The sequence below is a fragment of the Marmota marmota genome, unplaced genomic scaffold, assembly GCF_001458135.2.
Source record: "Marmota marmota marmota unplaced genomic scaffold, marMar, whole genome shotgun sequence".
NCBI classification, from domain to species: Eukaryota; Metazoa; Chordata; class Mammalia; order Rodentia; family Sciuridae; genus Marmota; species Marmota marmota.
In genome coordinates, this window is record NW_025999960.1 from 2,004,901 (window position 1) to 2,025,541 (window position 20,641).

Below are 20,641 nucleotides of genomic sequence, written 5' to 3' on the forward strand. Positions count from 1 at the left end.
AAATTATTCCATGAAATAGAAAAGGGAACTCTTCCAAATTTACTCTATGAAGCCAATATCACTTCAATACCAAAACTAGCTAAGGATTCCTCAAGAAAAGTATTACGATAAGTGGCACAAAGTCCAAAAGAGACACATCTCTGAGTTCAAACAAAGGTTTATTGACAGAGAATATCTGCCAGGCTGCCCTTTTGCAAGGCACAGAAGGTTTCTGGAAAAACTTAACTATATAGTCAAATATAATGGAGTAGTTTAACAATAACCCGTCTGGTCCTGTGATTGTTACTTGATGTCTTTGCTGTGGTTTCTGTTGTTAGGGACTCTTTCTGGGTGGGCCTTACCGGAAGGTAATGCCTAGGTGGGCAGGTGCTGATTTTCAAAATGGAGTTACTTTGGCCTAGGGACCTAACAGAAAGAAAACTACAAACCTACACCCTTGATGGAACACTGATGCAAAAGTCCTTAATAACATTATCAAATTCAACTCAACAACACATTTCAGAGATTATACATCATGATCAAGCTGCTTTAATTCCAGAGTTGCAAGGATGGTTTGATGTATGCAAATAAATATCCCACATAATTAGAACCAAGAACAAAAGTCACATGATCATTTTAATGCAGAAAAATCCTTCCACAAAACTCAACATCCAATTGTGTTAAAAACACTGAAGAAACTAAGGATAGAAAGAACTTACTTTAGCATGATAAAGGCTATATATGACAAACCCAAAGCCAATATCATACTGAATGCGGAAAAACTGAAAACATTTCCTTTAAAGTCAGGAACAAAATATGGATGTCCACTCTCACTACTGCTATTCAAAATAGTGCTTGAATTTTAGCCACAGCAACTAGACAAGAGAAAGAGATAAAAAGTATACAAATAAGAGATGTGCTAGCATGGGACCCAGGCTCACAGTAGGCCCTGGTCCAACCCTCCACCTGCAGACACCCATCAGGGCCCAGCCTCCAGCACAGGACCACTCCTTCTGACCAACAGACTAATGCAGGAGGTCAGGCCCAGCCCAGATCCACCCATACCGACTTATGGGACCAAAGTACAGGGTAGGTTCCAATTTGCACCCTACCCCAATCTGGGAGCCTAAGCCTAACCCACTTCCATCTTGGGACACTGCAGTCATTGCCATAGCCTTCCCCAGACAGTAGCCCCTAGCTTTTTGACAACAGACAGGGCCTAGAAGCAGCTGCATTTCAGAGCAAGCATCCCAAAGAGAATGTGAGGCCCACCCTTTCAACCCCATCTCTATAAGACATTGCATCCATCTTGGGGCACCTCAACTACTATCTCAAGTTACCTTGCCTATTGCCACACCTCCTTATTAGTAGCAGTAGCATACATTGAGGGACACCAGCATGGTCTAGAAGCCCAACATCAAGATGAAGTACAGATAATCTGCATGGGTACTACAAGAATATAGGGTGGAAACAGTAATATCTTAGACCCACACTGCGAGAAAGGAAGACACATAGACACATGAAAAACAAGGGAGGAAAGTGCCCCAAACAAACCAGGTTCATAATTAAAATGATCTGTGTATTAAAGAATGACCTAAATGAGCAAATACAGGCAAAAAATGATGACTCCAACAAAGAGGTAAGAGAGCAAATATAGGTAGCAAAAGATTACTTCAAGAAAGAGATAGAGTGTCTGGAAAAAAAACACTCAGAAATCCTTGAAATGAAGGATACAATAAACCAAATAAAAAACTCAATACAAAGCATAACCAACAGACTATATCATTTGGAAAAAAGAATGTCAGATAATGAAGACAAAGTTTACAATCTGGAAAATAAAGTTGATCACATAGTGAAGATAGTAAGAAACCAGGAGCAGAATATCCAAGAATTATGGCATAGCAACAAAAGACTAAATCTAGAGTTATTGGGATAAAGGAAGGCATAGCATTTCAAACTAAAGGAATACACAATCTCTCCAATGAGATATTATCAGAAAATTTCTCAAGCATGAAGAATAAATTGGAAAACAAATACAAGAGGCTTACAGGACAACAAATATACAAAATTACAACAGATCTACACCAAGCCACATTATAACAAAAATGCCTAGCATACAGAATAAGGATAGAATCTTAAAAGCCACAAGAGAGATGAATCAGATCACATTTGGGGTAAACCACTTCGTATCCCAGCAGATTTTTCAACCCAGACCCTCAAAGCCAAGAGAGCATCATGGAACAACATATATTAAGCTCTGAAAGAAAATGGATGCCAACCAAGAATTTTATATCCAGCAAAATTAAGCTTTAGATTTGATGATGAAATAAAAACCTTCCGTGATAAACAAAAGTTAAAAGAATATACAACTAGAAAGACTACACTACAGAACATCCTCGAAGAGGAAATGAAAATATTCTACAAAGAGGAAATGAAAAACAATGATGAAAATCAGCAGAGAGAGGTATTACACTAAAGGAAAATCTAATCAGAGGAGAAACCAAGTCACGATAAATATCAAAAATAAACAAAAATGGCTGGAAATACAAATCATGTCTCAATAATAAACCTGAATGTTAATGGCCTAAACTCACCAATCAAAAGACATAGGCTAGCACACTGGATTAAAAACAAAAAAAAGACCCAACAATATGCTGCCTCCAAGAGACTCATCTCATAGGAAAAGACATCCACAGGCTGAAAGTGAAGGGTTAGGAAAAATGATACCACTCACATGGACTGTGGAAGCAAGCAGTAGTTTCCATCCTCATATCAAATAAAGTAGACTTCAAGCTAAAGTTAATCAAAAGGGATAAAGAAGGACACTATATACTACACAAGGAAACCATATACCAACAAGACTTAACAATTATAAATATATATGCCCCAAACAATGGAGTGTCTATGTTCATCAAACAAACTCTAAGTTTAAGAGTCAAATAGACCACAACACAATAATTTTGGGTGACTTTAACACACCTCTTTCATCACTAGATAGATCTTCCAAAAAAAGCTGAACAAAGAAATTATAGAACTCAATAATACAATCAATAACTTAGACTTAACTGACATATAGAATATTTCATCCTTCAATGAGAGAATACACTTTCTTTTCAGCAGCACATGGATCCTTCTCTAAAATAGACCATATATTATGCCACAAAGCAACTCAACAAATATAAAAAAGTAGAGATACTACCCTGCATCCTATCAGATCATAATGGAATCAATAATAAAATAAGAAATAAAATCCAACACCTGGAGACTAAAGAATATGTTACTGAATGAACAATGGTTTGCAGAAGACATCAAGGAGGAGATTAAAAAAATTTTTAGAGGTAAATGAGAACACAGATACAACATATCGAAATCTCTGGGACACTATGAAAGCAGTTCTAAGAGGAAAGTTCATTGCATGGAGCTCATTCCTTAAAAGAAGAAAAAGTCAACAAATAAGTGACTTAACACTACATCTCAAGGCCATAGAAAAAGAAGAATATATGTGTATTAAGAATTGTAGGGGCTGGGGATGTGGCTCAAGCGGTAGCTCGCTTGCCTGGCATGCATGGGGCACTGGGTTCAATCCTCAGCACCACATAAAAATAAAATAAAATAAATATGTTATGTCCACCAAAACTAAAAAATAAATATTAAAAAAAAGAATTGTAATGCAAAGATTCCTGAGCTGCTTTCCTCCACCACGCTCTTCCATGATGATGTTCTGCTTCACCTTGAGTTCTGAGGAATAGAGCTGACTGTCTATGGACTGAGATCTCTGAAACTGTGAGCCCCCAAATAAACTTTTCCTCTGCTTAAAAAAAAAGAATTGTAATACAAAAGATAGAGGAGAGAGAGAGAGAGAGAGAGAGAGAGAGAGAGAGAGAGAATGTATAATGGCGTGAACATACTTTATATACAGAGTTACAAAAATTGAGCTGTAAATGGGTAATAATGAGTGTAATGCTTTCCACTATTGTCATGTTTGTAAAAAATAAACAAATAAAAAAATAACAAATCAACACCAAAAGCAGAAGACAGGAAATAATTAAAATCAGAGCTGAAATCAATGAAATTAAAACAAAAGAAACAATTGAAAAAATTGACAGAAAAAGTTGGTTCTTTGAAAAAATAAATAAAATTGACAGTCCCTTAGCCATGCTAACAAAGAGAAGGAGAGAGCAAACTCAAATTACTAACACACATGATGAAAAAGGAAATATCATGACAGACACTACAGAAAAACAGAAGATAATTAGAAATTTGGAAAACTTGTTCTCCAATAAAATAGAAAATATCAAAGGCATTGACAGATTTCTAGAGTCATATCATTTGCCCACATTGAATTAGGATGATACGATTTAAACAGATCAATTTCAAGCGATGAAATAGAAGATGCCATCAGAAGTATACCAACCAAGAAAAGCCCAAGACCAGATGGATACAGAGACGAGTTCTACAAGACCTTTAAAGAAGAACTAATACCAATACTCTTCAATTTATTTCAGGAAATAGAAAAAGACACAGCACTTCCAAACTCATCCTATGAGGCCAATATCACCCCAATTCCAAAACCAGGCAAAAACACATCAAAAAAAAAAAAAAAAAGAAAGAAAACTCAGACCAATATCTCTAAAAAACATAGACATAAAAATTCTCAATAAAATTCCGGCAAATCAAATACAAAAACACATCAAAAAGATCGTGCACTATGATCAAGTGGGATTCATCCCAGGGATGCAAGGTTGGTTCAACATACAGAAATCAATAAATGCAATTCATCACATCAAGAGAATTAAAGATAAGAATAATAGGATCATCTCAATAGATGCAGAAAAAAGCATTTGACAAAATACAGCACCCCTTATGTTCAAAACACTAGAAAAATTAGGGACAACAGGAACATATCTCAACATCATAAAGGCTATATATGCTAAGCCCCAGGCCAACATAATTCTAAATGGAAAAAATTGAAGGTATTCCCTCTAAAAACTAGAACATGCCCTCTTTCACCACTTCTATTTAACATAGTTCTTGAAACACTGGCCAGAGCAATTAGACAGATGAAAGAAATTAAAGGGATACACACAGGAAAACAAGAACTCAAATTGGCACTATTTGCTGATCATATGATTTTATACTTGGAAGACCCTAAAAGTTCCACCAGAAAACTCCTAGAAATAGTAAATGAATTCCGCAAAGTATCAGGATATAAAATCAACACCCATAAATCAAAGGCATTTCTGTATATGAATGACAAATCCTCAGAAAGGGAAATGAGGAAAACTACCCCATTTACAATAGCCTCAAAAAAAAAATACTTGGGAATCAACTTAACCAAGGAGGTGAAAGATCTATATAATGAAAATTACAGAACCCTAAAGAAAGAAATTAAAGAGGATCTTAGAAAATGGAAAAATCTACCTTGCTCTTGGATAGGCAGAATTAATATTATCAAAATGACAATACTACCAAAAGCATATACAGATTTAATGCACTTCTGATCAAAATTCCAATGACATTCCTCATAGAAATAGAAACAGCAATCATGAATCATCTGGAAAAATAAGAGACCCAGAATAGCTAAAGCAGTCCTTAGCAGGAAGAGTGAAGCAGGTGGCATCACTATACCAGACCTTAAACTATACTACAGAGCAATAGTAACAAAAACAGCATGGTATTCGCACCAAAACAGACTAGTAGACTAATGGTACAGAATAGAGGACACAGAGACTAACCCACAAAACTACAATTATCTTATATTAGACAAAAGTGCCAAGAACATGCATTAGAGGAAAGATAGCCTCTTCAACAAATGGTGCTGGGAAAACTAGAAGTCCATATGCAACAAAATGAAATTAAACCCCTATCTCTCATGATGTACAAACCTCAACTCAAAATGAATCAAGGACTTAGGAATACAACCTGAGACCCTGAGTCTATTAGAAGAAAAAGTAGGCCCTAATCTCCATCATGTGGGATTAGGCCCCAACTTCCTTAATAAGATTCCTGTGGCACAAGAATTAAAATCAAGAATCAATAAATGGGATGGACTCAAACTTTTTCTCAGCAAAAGAAACAATCTGTGAGGTGAATAGAGAGTCTACATCTTGGAAGAAAATCTTTATCCCTCACACATCAGATAGAGTACTAATATCTAGGGTATATAAAGAACTCAAAAAGCTAACCACCAAAATAAATAAATAAATAAATAAATAAATAAATAAATAAATAAATAACCCAATCAATAAATGGGCCAAGGACCTGAAGAGACACTTCTCAGAAGATGATATACAATCAATCAACAAATACATAAAAAAATGTTCATCAATCACTAGTAATTAGAGAAATGCAAATAAAAACTACTCTAAGATTTCATCTCACTCCAGTCAGAATGGCAGCTATTATGCATACAAACAACAGTAAGTGTTGGCGAGGATGTGGGGAAAAAGGTACACTCATACACTACTGGTGGAACTGCAAATTGGGGCAACCAATATGGAAAGCAGTATGGAGACTTTTTTGGAAAATTGGGAAAGGAACTACCATTTGATCCAGCTGTCCCTCTCCTTGATCTATACCCAAAGGACTTAAAACCAGCATATAAGCCACATCAATGTTTATAGCAGCACAATTCACAATAGCTAAACTGTGGAACCAACCTAGATACCCTTCAATATATGAATGGATAAAAAATTGTGACATATATACACAATGGAATATTACTCAGCAATAAAAGAGAATAAAATCATGGCATTTGCAGGTAAATGGATGGAGTTGGAGAAGATAATGCTAGGTGAAGTTAGCCAATCCCAAAAAACCAAATGCCGAATGTTTTCTCTGATATAAGGAGGCTGATTCATAGTAGCGTAGGGAGGGGGAGCTTGGGAGGAATAGCCAAACTCTAGATAGGGCAGAGGGGTGGGAGGAGAAAGAAGGGGATCTGGGGTTAGAAATGATGGTGGAATGTTATGGACATTATTATACGAAGTACATGTATGAAGACACGAATTGGTGTGAATATACTTTGTATACAACCAGAGATATGAAAAATTGTGCTCTATATGTGTAATATGAATTATAATGCATTCTGCTGTCATATATAAATTAAAAATAATTTTAAAAGGTATACAAATAAGAAAGGAAAAAGTCAAATTACTTGTTTTTGGAAGATACAAAGGCTTCTAGAAACAATTTAGTAAAATAGCAGGATACAAGATCATCGTATAGAAATCAGTAGTATTTATATATACCAATAACAAATTCCCTGAAAAAGTAACCAGGAAAACAATTCCATTTAAAATAGCTTCAAAAATATTTATGAATAAATCTAACCAAAAAGGTGAAAGACTTCTATAATGAAAATTACAGAACATAAGAAAAAAAAAGAAATATAAGACTCTAGAAAATAGAAACCCTCCCATTTTCATGGATAGGCAGAACTAATATTGTTAAAATGGTCATATTACCAAAGTAATCTACAGATTTAATGTAATCCACATCCAAACACTAGTGACATTCTTCAAAAAACAAGAAAGAACTAAAATTCATAGAGAGGCACAAAAGGCCCAGAATAGCCAAAGCAATCCTGAGTAAAAAGAGCAATGCTAGAAGCATCACAATACACAATTTCAAAATTATGCTATAGAGTTATAGTAACAAAACAGCATTGTATTGGCATAGAAAGACCATTACATTAATAGAATAGAAGACAGAGAACCCACAGATACAGTCATCTGATACTTGACAAAGGCATGAAAAACTTACATTGGAGAAAAGGTAGACTTTTAAATAAATGGGGTAGAGAAAGGAGATTGAGGAGAGGGAGATGGGGAAGGCCAGTGGAGGTATGGGAATGAAACTGAATGAATTATATCATGTACATGTATGAATGTGTCACAATCCCACTATTATGTAAAATTGTGCAACAAAACAATTTTTTAATTAAAAATTTTAAAAAAGATATTTCCCCGGTCAAACAAACTAGGCATCTATGAAAAGTTTTGGCAGACATTTTTCAAATCAGTATAAAAATAAAATACAATGCGTGCACACAAAAGTATAAAACAATGTGGCATATGCATATACTATAAACCATATGCATGTATGCTTAAATATTAATGGAAATTAAACAAAACATTATTAATATGGATTAATTCTAAGAGGATGAATGGTTAGTGAAATGGAAAGACTATTTTAGATTCTACTTGATAAAATTATCTTGTGGGGGGAGAAAGTTAAAAAATCAAGAAGTCCCTGATGAAACATAACACCTTGTGGCAAAATAAAGAACATTACAAAACTATCCTTCTCATGGTGGACATTCAACTTAATCAACCGAGGTCAAATAAACATGGTCACCTGTAAATTTTTGATCCATTTAAGTCAATCACACAATGTTTGTATTTAATTTTATCAGTGAGATTATGACACATTCATACATGCACATGATATAATTCATTCAATTTCATTTCCATACCTCCCCTGGTCTTTCCCATCTCCCTCCCCTGGATCTACTTTCTCTACCCTATTAGTTTCCTTTTTATTATCTCAAGATCTCTTTTATCCTCTTTTCCCCTCTAGATTCCACACGAGAGAAGACATATGACTCTTGTTGAGTCAAACTTTTTTTGTTTGTTCGTTTTTGGCCTAACATGATGCCATCTAGTTATCCATTTTCTTGAAAATGACATAATTTTGTTCTTTTGGGCCTGGTAAGAATTTCATTGTGTGTATATACCCCCATTTTCTATTGTCAATCATATATTGATAGACACCTAGATTGGTTCCATAACTCAACTATTGCAAATTGGACTGCTATGTACATGGGTATGCATATGTCACTATAGTATGCTGACTTTAATTCTTTTGGATAAACACCAAGAGTTGATAACTGGATTATATGTGTCTCCATTCCTAGTCTTTTAATGAATATTTATACGTATTTCCATAGTTGCTGTACTAATACATTTTCTTAAACAATGTATAAGAGTTCCTATTTTCCTGCATCTTCACAAGCACTTGTTATTCATATTTTTGATTGCCATGCTAACTGGAATAACATGAAATCTCAGTGTACTTTTTATTTGCATTTCCCTGATTACTAAAGACATTGAATATTTTTTTACATATATTTGGCAATTTGTTTTTCTTCTTTTGAGAAATGACTGCATAGTTTATTTGCCCACTTATTCATTGGGTTATTTGTTTTTGATAAGTTTTTTGAGTCCTATATATATTCTGGATATTAATCCTCTGTTGGAAGAGTTTATGGGAATGATTTTCTCCCATTCATTCACATTATTATTTCCTTTGCTGAGCATGAAGTTTTGAAATTTTGATATATTACCATATATTAATTCTGACTATTATTTCCTGAGCTTTAGGAGTCCCATTGAGGAAGTCACTGCCTGTGTCTATATGTTGGAGTGTTTCCCCATTTTCCTCTAGTAGATGCGTAGTTTCTGGATGATTCTTGAGTATTAGGTTTATTTTGAATTGACTTTTGTGCAGAATGAGAGATAGTAATCTAGTTTCATTCTACATTTTGTGATTGACTTAAATGGCTCAAAATTTTACAGGTGACCATGTTTATTTGACCTCAATTGATTAAGTTGAGTGTCCACCTTGAGAAGAATAGTTTGGCAATGTACTTTATTTTTCTACAAGGTGTGATGTCCCTGCATACAAATTCAAGAATAGACCATTCTATTTGATAAGGGAACCTACTTAAAGATGCTTCTATGTCTCTGGCCTCTATACTAGTACTTATATTTTCCAAAATATTAAGATTCACTAATTAATCAGCTACTATTGAAGATTCTTTTTCATAGTACCATAAAATGCATTTTGAGGGAATTACTATAAAATGGGCTTTTCCAACAAAGTCGATTTTGTGGAAATCCCATGTGATGTTGGAGTTGTAAACATAAACTCATAGTTATCTTATTCCAGATTAGCATAACATAAATGCAGATGGATAGATGTGTTTGTAACTCATGATAGTAGACATCCCTCTATTTTCTAGTTCTGTCAACTGAGAGAACCTAGAAGCAACAAAACTCCAGTGGCACCTAATATATCTAGCACCCAAATCATGTTTTCCCATACCATTCTCCAATAAAATGAAGCAAGGCTCCTTGGAGAAATGGCTGATTTTGGGACAGAGTAGAGAACATATAAGATTAGCCTGGAGCACCTTATAGTGTTATATAAAGATAGGAGCCTGACAAAGAGATACAGCCAACATGAAGGAGCTCACAGTGGCAAATCTGGAACAATTTGAGCAACAAAATATGTAGTATTTATAAAATAGATATCCCTAAATCCACAGCAATTTAAATAAGATTTAGTAAGTAGAGAAAAAAAAGATAACTCTGATGCAGAATCTTAAATGATTTAAATACTCCCTGCTCAAAGGGGTGGAGCTTACTGTCTACCCCCTGATCTGGACAACTTTTAGTGACTTGCTTCCAACTAGTAAGTATGGGAAGGGAGAAAGTGTAATTTTACAGTGGAGAATATTTCCTTAGTTATATGATTGAAGTTAATATCAATAATAAGTTCTGATGATAATATGTATCCTTGATACAATAAGAATGGCATATTACTCTGTAGTCTTCCTCTCAAAACCCCAGAACTCCCAATAAAACCACAATAAAAATATCAAACTCAACTGAGAAACATTATGCAAAATACCAGATGAATACTCCTCGAAATGGCCTATGTTGTCAAGAAAAGGGAAGTCTGAGAAACTTAAAGCCAAGGCGAACATAAGGATTCCTGACAAACATAATGAGTGGCAGAGAGAAGGGCAACTAACCAGACCTTGAAGAACAGACAAGATTAGCATGTTGACCATCAAAAAATCAAGGGGACCTGATGCACTGTGAGCAAGCAGAGAAATGGTCAAGATCAAGACAGAAAGACAGAGGTTCCAGACCCTGGCTGCACAGTAGAATCATATGGGAAGATTTTCAATAATGCTATTCAGAACCTACCCACAAGTGATTGATTTAAGTAGCCAAAACAAACCAGTTATGCATATTCACATGCCTTAGAGCTTGATCTACATAACATAGGGTAAGTATAAAAGCAAGTTGCAAAGATTATAAATAAAATTCTGGTACATAAGATCAAAACAAAAAACAATATACTGTTTTAGGAACACAGACATGTTAAAAACAAATTTAAAGAAAAATTTAAAAAGAACATAGGTACTATGAATACAAAACTTAGCAAATTTAGCATAGCACTTACCTTTTGGGAATGGAGCTAAGGGGTCTTGAGAGATAAGTACAAAGATCTTTCCTAAATGTACAGTTTTGGTCCCACCATTCCATTTAACAACTATTCTTTAAACTACACATATATTATATTCACTTTTTCATATCGCAGAATAGCTCATAGCTCTCTGGTAATTCAGTGATCTTACCCTTGCTGACATGAACCAATTTCAAGAGGAATAATCCTAAACCAACCTAGGGGAAAGTGCACTGCATGGGAAGGCATCTGGAATTATTACCAATAATAAAATTGAGTTGCTAGCTTAAAGATTAAACTAAAGTAGAACACGAGAAAAGTTCAAATACAGGAAGGATCATTATGCAAAGGAAGAAATAAGAACTCTTGTTTTCTAAAGTTAAAGTAAGTTGAGACCCATAGATTCTGTGATGGGAAGCAGGTTTTGGCTCAACATGAATAATCAGACCTACATAAATGGGATAAAAAAATTTCAAGATTGGATTAACTTTCTCCTTACTGACATTGTTTAAATAGAAGCTAGAAGGCTATGCAGAGAAAATACTTAAAGGAAGATTCCTGCTTTAGAATTAGTCTGGATGATCTTAGAAGTTAGACAATCACACTTGTATCCTAGGCATTTCCTATAAACCCGTGTGTTAAATAGATTAGTAAAACACCAGTTTCACTCACGATTGTACACAGTGGGCTGCAGTAAGAATCCAAACTGGATCGATGATGGCACCTCCACATTGGTGATCACCTAGAAACCTCAAACCCACCTGCCAGGGCCAACAGTGGGGACAGGCTTCTTCCCCCCCTGCAATTCTTCTGGAAAGCCACTGGGGACTAAATGGAGGGATGCCACAGATATCTACAGGAAAGAAGAGGAGACCAATGGCTCATCCCAGACAACAATCATGAACACAACTCCTGCAAAGCCTTGCTATAGCTAACAGCAGTAATTCCCAAATGCCAGATGAGATTTATAAAGTACTTACTCCCAAGACCTATCTCTCAGGAGTCCGAATTTAAAAGCCTGCTTAGCCAACTGTGCCAGGCAGTCAGGATTTTAGACATGAAAGTATTTATTCGTTCATTTAAAACCTAACTATTCAGTGCTTGCTCTGCCAGGCACCGTCTCACTAAGTTGCTTAGGGCCTCAGTAAGTTTTTTTTAGCTGAGGCTCACTTTGAACTTGTTATCCTCCTGCCTCAGCCTCCCCAGCCACTGGAATTATAGGCATGCACCCTGCACATGGCTCAGGAAATCATTTTAAATAATAAGTTTGTATAGGAGTAGATGAGGACCATGAATTGTTCTCTGTACCTCTTTCTCCCTATATAAACCTTATTTTGTTTTCCCTCTGAGTCTATATGTAAACTCAAACAGGATTCTACAAGTTTCAAGGACTTAAACATAAAACTTGAATTTTTTTTCATTGTGGCATATCAAATGAAAGATGAAGATTCCAAAATAGACATTTAGTTAACAAAGAAGTAGATTAAACAGATAGTAGTATGGCCAACTCACCATATGGAATAGCTTTTCCAGTAAATATAGTATTGGTTTTGAGAAGTATTGTCAGTCCATTTTTGTTTAAGGAGTCTATAGAGAAAAAAATTTTAATTGAAAGTATTTTGAGTAGCTTCACTAATTGACCTGCCTTGTTACCCTGATCAATCACAAAAACCACTCTGCTGTAGACCTCACTAACCCTACCATTTATATGCCAGATGCCAAGTTGCACAGATGTGATTTCTTGCTTATCTCTCAATATCCCTGCATCTGGCTCTTTTAAGCACTCTTTCCTTCCTTTACTCCATGATATTTACTCTTGAAATATTTAAAGTCATCTCTTAATTTTAGTCTTTTTTTCAAAATCTTTTTTTCAGCCTGAAAAGATATTCTACAAGGTACTGTCTGTCCATACCCTATTTTTTACTCATCTATATAAAGATGATTTGTGAATTTATCTCTTCACTATAAATCTCTTCCCTGAATTCTTGACCTAGAATAACTAGATGTCTCCATTAGAATTTCCTACAAAATTCTAAACATCTACATGTCATGAATGGAACTAATTGATTTTAATAGTCAATAGGGCCTTGTTCTTATGTCCCTGCATCATTTAATGGTTCTACCATCCATAGCCACTCGAGCTAGAACCCTGAAAACTCAAGCTGGACTTTTCCTTCTTCATAAATGCTCTCCCCACAACATGTATAGTCAAGCAATACAATTATAAAAATTTCTTGCAATGATTTTCCCACCACTCTTCTTACATGTAAGTTCATCCATCTTCTCAATTTTCCATATTACTCTGGAACCAGGGAGGTTCCAGAGGTTTGAAAAACAGCTCCACCTATTCATAGCTCTTTGGGAAAGTCATTTAACTTCTCTAAGCCTCAGTTCTCTGGTCTGTGCAAGGAGAGCAGTACATATTATCTTTGAAGTTTGTAAGGAGGAATAAATGGGTGATGTGTATGAAATATTGACTATACTTGGGATGAAGAAAGTGATCAATAGATCTTCACTAGATATTTACCACTATGGTACTTATAGTTTAATGCCTTTTCTATAATTCCTTCACAATGTAGTTTTCTTGTAAGTCATCAATTCTCCTTTATTATAATTTTTGCATAAGATATTCCTTTTTGTCTAGGTAAAGTAAACTTTATCTTCTAAAGTACTGAGAAAACTATTAGTCCTCCAGAAGCTTTTAAAATTTCAAAATAGAGCCAATCTCATTTCTGAATTCCATTTTCTAATCTGAATTCTCTGCTTTTCGCATATGGTGCTTGGCATCTTTTGAAATGTTCTAGTGAACGCAGTTTCATGAGCATTATGGGAGATGCTTGCTAAGGCATAGATTTCTGGGCTCCACCCCAGATCTATAGAATCTAAATCTCTAGGAGTGGACCCAGGACTCTGCATTTTTATTCTTCTATCAAGATGATTCAAGCATCCTATATTTGGATAAACACAGTTAAATTATCTTCCCTATAAGCATAGTTCTTATTACACAGGTGATTATACTTGCCTGAAGGTAAAAAGGTGTTTCTAGCCTTGAATCCTTGGAAATTATTTTCACCATCACTTTTGAAAAACACGACCATCATATTACCAAAACTGAATATTGAAATGGATTTCAAGATTCTACAAAGTTTAGTTGTAAAAGTTTTAGGGAAATTTGAATTATAGTTACAAAAAATTTAAAAATCCAAACACAGGAGGCAAAATATTATCCAACTAATGTTTTTAAGTCAGCAACTTTGGTTTTCTCCAACTTTGGCTTGTAGGCATACCCATACTTACAAAGAAAGTTAAAAATTAGTTTTCAAAGTAACAACGTATCATAATTTTTATCTAAAAAAAAATTTTATCTCAAAAAAAACTATATGGGATGAAGACATCTGATTTCTAATATACACAAAAAACTCAGTTATTAATTGGTGAACAATAGGAGCTGAATAAACAATAAAACCACCCAAGCAAATATATTTCTTCTTTCCAACAGGACATGGTCATTCTTTTTTTTTTCTAAATTGATTTAAAAAAAATGACAGCGGAATGTATTACAATTCTTATTACATGTATACAGCACAATTTTTCATATCTCTGGTTGTATATAAAGTATGTTGTCACCAATTTATGTCTCCATACATGTACTTTGGATAATGATGTCCATCACATTCCACCATCCTTGCTAATCCCCTGTCCCCTCCCTTTCCCTCCCACCCCTCTGCCCTATTCTAAAATTCATCTATTCCTCCCATGCTCCCCCTCCCTACCCTACTATGAGTCAGCCTCCTTACATCAGAGAAAACATTTGGCATTTGTTTTTTGGGGATTGGCTAACTTCACTTAGCATTATCTTCTGATATGGTCATTCTTTATGTGAGCAGGCAACACCAGAAATCTGCTTTACCCAACCCTCACATCACATGTACTGCTCTGTTGGAGCATAGGATTGCGCTACCAACTCACCTGCTCTTAAAGTCCAAGTAAATATTCTGAGCCCATTTATATTCCTGGACTCTAACTCACTACCACCTGACTGAGGGACAAATAGGATGAAAGTTAATTCTTCATATGAAGTAAATAAAGTTATAACTTAAAGTATATTTGAAGTTGAAGTTGCTAAGAAAATTAAGACCCAAGTGGAAATTACAGTTTTTAGTTACTTTTCTTGGACACAAAAATGAAAATATTCGCAACAGAAGGAATTGATACAAAAAAAAAAAGGAAACTTAAAATTTTTACCTTCTGCACATACCAGAAATTTATTCACTGATACCATTTTCCCTTTTCTCTGAGTACTTCCTTTTCACCTTCCAAATATTCTGAAATATTTTCCACATTTTGTATGTTTCTATTAAAAATCTTTACTAGTGAGTCAGCTGCTGGTTCACAGGTCTTAAAGCTAAAGTTTTCTGGCATGTGAGTTCTGGAGCTTCAAGTGTAAGAAATCCATACTCCCACTCAGTTTCTTGGTACCCAAGGAAGCCAGTCAATGCCAGAGGCACCCTGGTGAGTCTGATGCTTCTCAAATTGAATTTAGAGGATGGAATGTTAACTACCTAACTTGTGTTTTTCTTCAGGATCATCATAAATCACAATGGAATCATAAATACAGTTTTGGTTAAATTCAACTTTAAAGTCCTCAAATGTCAACTGTACAAATTATAAACACAACCAGAGAAGTGGTCAAAAAGAAAAAAGTTTAAGAAATTTCTCTTTGCACATTAAAAGGATCTCTGTTATTATCAAAATGTGGCTGATATAGATGCAAACAATTATAGTTTCCTTGGAGGGCAATTTGGCAATGACTACCAGGTTTAAATGCACAAACCCCTGACCCAGCAAGTTCATTTCTGCAAATTACATATATCTGCATGTGTCCAAAGATATTGACATAGGGATATTCATGGCAGCATTGCTGCTATGGACAACAACTGGAAACTCAAACCTCTGCTAATAGGAAACTGATTTATTTAATAAGTCAGGTAACATCACACAATATTTTATGTAGTTTTTAAGAAGAACTCTGTAGGCTCATTTGAAAAGTTCTTTGAGATACTGTTCAGTGAACAAAGCATTGCCAAGTAACTTAGATGCCTATGCTCAGAATACCTCCCCAGAGATGCTGCAATAACATCGATGTTTTACTCCATGTGTAGGACAAGAGTCTGATGAAAAAGCCTTATTTTGCATTGTATACACTTTTAAACTGCTGCATTTTTAAATTCACATACAGAATCCTTTTAGGGTAAAAAAAAAAGTGGCAAAAAGAAACTTCTAGCCATAATGGTATCTTAACAATCCATATGAAGTAAGTTATGCCTACCTAGCATAATAGCTAAGTTTTCTATAAAGTAGCAATTCCTCAATTGCTTACTTTTATGATGTGTTTCTCTGGAGCATGAATAAACCAATGATACCACACATTATTGGGATACAAGCGAGGATAGTTGGCATACTGAATTGTCCCTTCCTCTACCAATACAGCCACACTCTCACAACCTGAACCTATGCAGATGTAGGGAGAATCCACATTGAATGGCAAAAGGCACTTCTTATTGTCATCTCCATTTAGAGACAGCAGAGAATGAACACCTGAAATCCTTACCTGTTCCTGAGTTCTGTACAGCAGAAAAGCAAAGTTCAAAGCCACTGCCACTGTTTTCTGCATCAGAAACAAATGTAACTATGGCCTGGTTGGTCTCCATCAGCAAGGGTGAGGGCAACATATCTCCACAGACCTTACCTTGAGAGGAAAAGAAATTGAAATAACATTACTGAAATGTAGTGCAAAGTTATACATGTTTTTTTTTTCTGGTAATATCTCCCATGAGTTCTTCTTTAATCTTGCCATAATCTCTGCTTCAATGATTCTATTTCACCTATCTTCTGGCTCTCAGTTTCAAGTGAAATTCTATTCGCCCTTTAGGACCTTATTCAAGGTCCAGTTCTCTTATAAAATTTTCTGGACACTCACTGAAAACCAAGGGACCTTTCCCTGGATCAATTTAGCACATTCTGTATTCTGCAGCTTTTCCTGCTGTGTGGGATACCTTCAGTGACCTCAAGCCATAAGCTTGAGACTGATTCTCTATATGTTCAGCATGTGATATCCTGTACATACCCGACTTTAAGCAAGAATGATTGCTAGATAAATAGTAGACTTAAGTATAAAATGATTTAGTCAATAAATATTATAATCCCTAGAAAACTATCTTTTCTATGTCAAAATTTGTGAAGAGACATTTGTTTTGTCATTTATCTCATGGAGATCTAGAGATGAAGGTCTGTATCAGCTGTGGAGACCCTTAATGCTTAACACATTTCAACTAACGTAGAGGTCAATTATGTTTCTATAGCTTGTAAGAGGAATCTAACAAAATTATGTGGCTGAAATGACCTATTGTGTCTTTAAATTATTAAAGAATTGTACAGTAGAGTTCAAAGTGTGTGTATGTAAACAGATATGCACAAAAATGTTAACAGTAAGAGCCAGGACTGTTGTTCAGTGGTAGAGCATTTGCCCAGCATGTATAAGGCCCTGGGTTCGCTCCCCAGCACCGCCATCTCTTAGTGGTAGGTTTATGAATGGTTTACATGTTTTCCTTTTTGCTCATCTTTATATACCAAATTTACTAAACATATACCCACTTTTGTGATTAAAAATGAAAATATTAACCTTTCCTTGAAATGGAGGTTTTCTGGCAATTGTGATGTCAATTTTATTCAATACTGTTATTAAACTTGAAAAAGGAATGTGATATTTGGTGTCTGATTTAGAAAAACAATGAAGAAAATGATCAGATAATATGCTATTGTTTCTATTCTTACAACCTCCTGCACCCATCCCTTTTAGAAGGGCACAGTATGTAAGATAAAACAATTATCCCAGGTGCAGAAATCTCACATGAGCTATAGCATTTCTCTTTTTTAAAGTACTCTAAAATGATAAATAACATACTAATAATCGCTCCATCACTTGATTGTAAAGATATGTAGTCATGATCACATCCAGCTCGATTTTCTATATCTAGACTTGTAAATTTTATCAGGATAATTTTATCTTCTGGTACCATTATTTTCCAGACACATAAACTGGGGTAAGAGCAGGAAAAAAAATAAAATTAATGCAAGTTTGAAAATAAGATCTAAGTTTCATGCATTAGTTTACACTTTACCAATAGTAAAATTTAGCAGAATATTAGAATGCAAAAATCAACAAATTCCTTATATGGCAGAAATATGTTTATGACCAAATTGCTAACATTTCTCCAATAAATACATGAGTACTAATTAGAAAAATGGCCAGAAACCAATGTTTAATTTTTATTTAGTTAAAAAGTGCTAGAATTTTCATCTATAAACTGAAGAAAACTTCTCATATTTTTCTAGGTCATCATTAGTCTAGTTAAAATTCATAATATTTACCTAGAAGTTGAACTATGGACAATGAATTCTCATGAATTATGGATTAACTGTGCAGCACATGTTACCTCTAACCAGCCAAATCAGGTCATACTAAGTCAGTCCCCAGGGTTGTAATGTCATCTAACTCCCAAATCAGGTCAGATGTGACCTTTCACTAACATCTTTAGAAACATGTCTAAACATTTTCAAAGTAGCCTTACATAATCTATCACATAACACTTCACCTTTATTTTCCTCACATGAATTTATACTATTTAAGAAAAAAATCCCATTGAACCACAAATCTCAACTTCTTCCATATGTCACATTCATCTGAATGCAAAATTATTTGGAATCTAACATGTCAGAATGAACTTCTTTCTGAAGTGTGGCAGTCTTCATCAACAACCTTAGACGTTAATAGCCCACTGCTCTCTAGGTAATAAATGTTCAGGACTGTAGGAGCAATCGAGTTCTTTTATGCCCAATTTCTAAAAGCCAGACACTAATAATTCTTTTTGCCAAACAACTCCCTCTTAACCAGAAACTCTTCAAATTAATCTTTCTATTCAAATCCATCATTCTGAATATAGATATAAAAATAGGTAACCTAAAATAGTATTAAAATCACTTTTTAAGAATTTCCATTTAAAAAGCAATAAGCTACCTAAAATATTATAAAGCTCGCTTATCTAAGCACTTCAATTGAAAAAGCACTGTGCATCTATCATCCTTTTTGAGACTCATTATACCCCTCTGAGAACACAGGAGAGAAATTACTCTCCCTATTTCAAATGAGAAAACTGGCATTGATACTAAAAGACTCATTGAATCTCTTATATAATGGGAGCTATAGTTCAAGTGTCATGACTTCAAAGTACCAGTACTTTCTCTTGTTTTCAAATTATTTTCTGCCTCAAAATGTCTTAGATGGAGGCCCAGCGGCCTGCCGGCATGGTAGACACATCGCCCCAATTGGAGGAGGAGCACAGCCGCCGCCCACCCCTGAAAGGGAGACTTTTCAACTATACAAGAGCAATATAAATATATAGGGGGAAAATTCAATAACACAACAGTTTCACGAAGCAGAAACACGAGCACTATGAAAAGACAAGGAAAGAAAGGACCACAAGCAATGCAGGTCAACTCAACTTTAGAAGAGGTAATAGCTGCAGCAGATGGAATGTCAGATAAAGAATTCAGGATTTACATGCTTCAGATGATCTGGAGTCTTAAGGAAGACATTAGATAGCAAAATCAGACAATGAAAGATCACTTCGACAATGAGTTACATAAACAAATCCAAGAAGCAAAAGATCAACTATATAGGAAGATAGAGGTTATAAAAAACAAACAAACAGAAATCCTAGAAATGCAGGAAGCAATTAACCAACTTAAAAACTCAAATGAGAATACTACCAGCAGAGTAGAACACTTAGAAGATAGAACATCAGACAATGAAGACAAAGTATTTCAACTTGAAAAGAACATAGACAGCTCAGCGAGACTGTTAAGAAACCATGAGCAGAACATCCAAGAAATTCGGGATAACATAAAGAGACCAAACTTAAAGAGTCATTGGGATACAGGAAGGTATAGAGGTCCAAACCAAAGGAATGAGCAATCTATTCAATGAAATAATACGAGAAAACTTCCCAGACTTGAAGAATGAGACAGAATCCCAAATCCTAGAAGCCTGCAGGATGCTGAATGTGCAAATTCATAAGAGATCCACACCTAGACACATTATAATGAAGATTCCCAACATACAGAATAAGGAGAGAAATTTAAAAGCTACAAGAGAAAGGAAGCAGATTACATTTAGGGGTAAACCAATCAGGATAACAGCTGATCTTTCAACACAGACTCTGAAAGCTAGAAGATCCTGGAACAACATATTTCAAACGCTGAAAGAAAATGGGTTCCAACCAAGAATTGTGTATCCAGCAAAATTAAGCTTCAGGATGGAAGATGAAATTAAAACCTTTCACGA

At 35.0% G+C, this 20,641-nt stretch overlaps 1 protein-coding gene across 1 annotated transcript in view; it reads right to left on the reverse strand.

The window, feature by feature from the left end:
* Ovch1 (ovochymase 1) overlaps positions 1 to 20,641 on the reverse strand; it is a 57,358-nt gene that overhangs the window by 18,253 nt on the left and 18,464 nt on the right. The window contains 7 exon segments of the mRNA XM_048802493.1: positions 11,911 to 12,091; positions 12,751 to 12,825; positions 14,261 to 14,389; positions 15,801 to 15,894; positions 16,619 to 16,749; positions 16,850 to 16,987; positions 18,203 to 18,336. Coding sequence (XP_048658450.1) covers positions 11,911 to 12,091; positions 12,751 to 12,825; positions 14,261 to 14,389; positions 15,801 to 15,894; positions 16,619 to 16,749; positions 16,850 to 16,987; positions 18,203 to 18,336 — 882 coding nt within the window.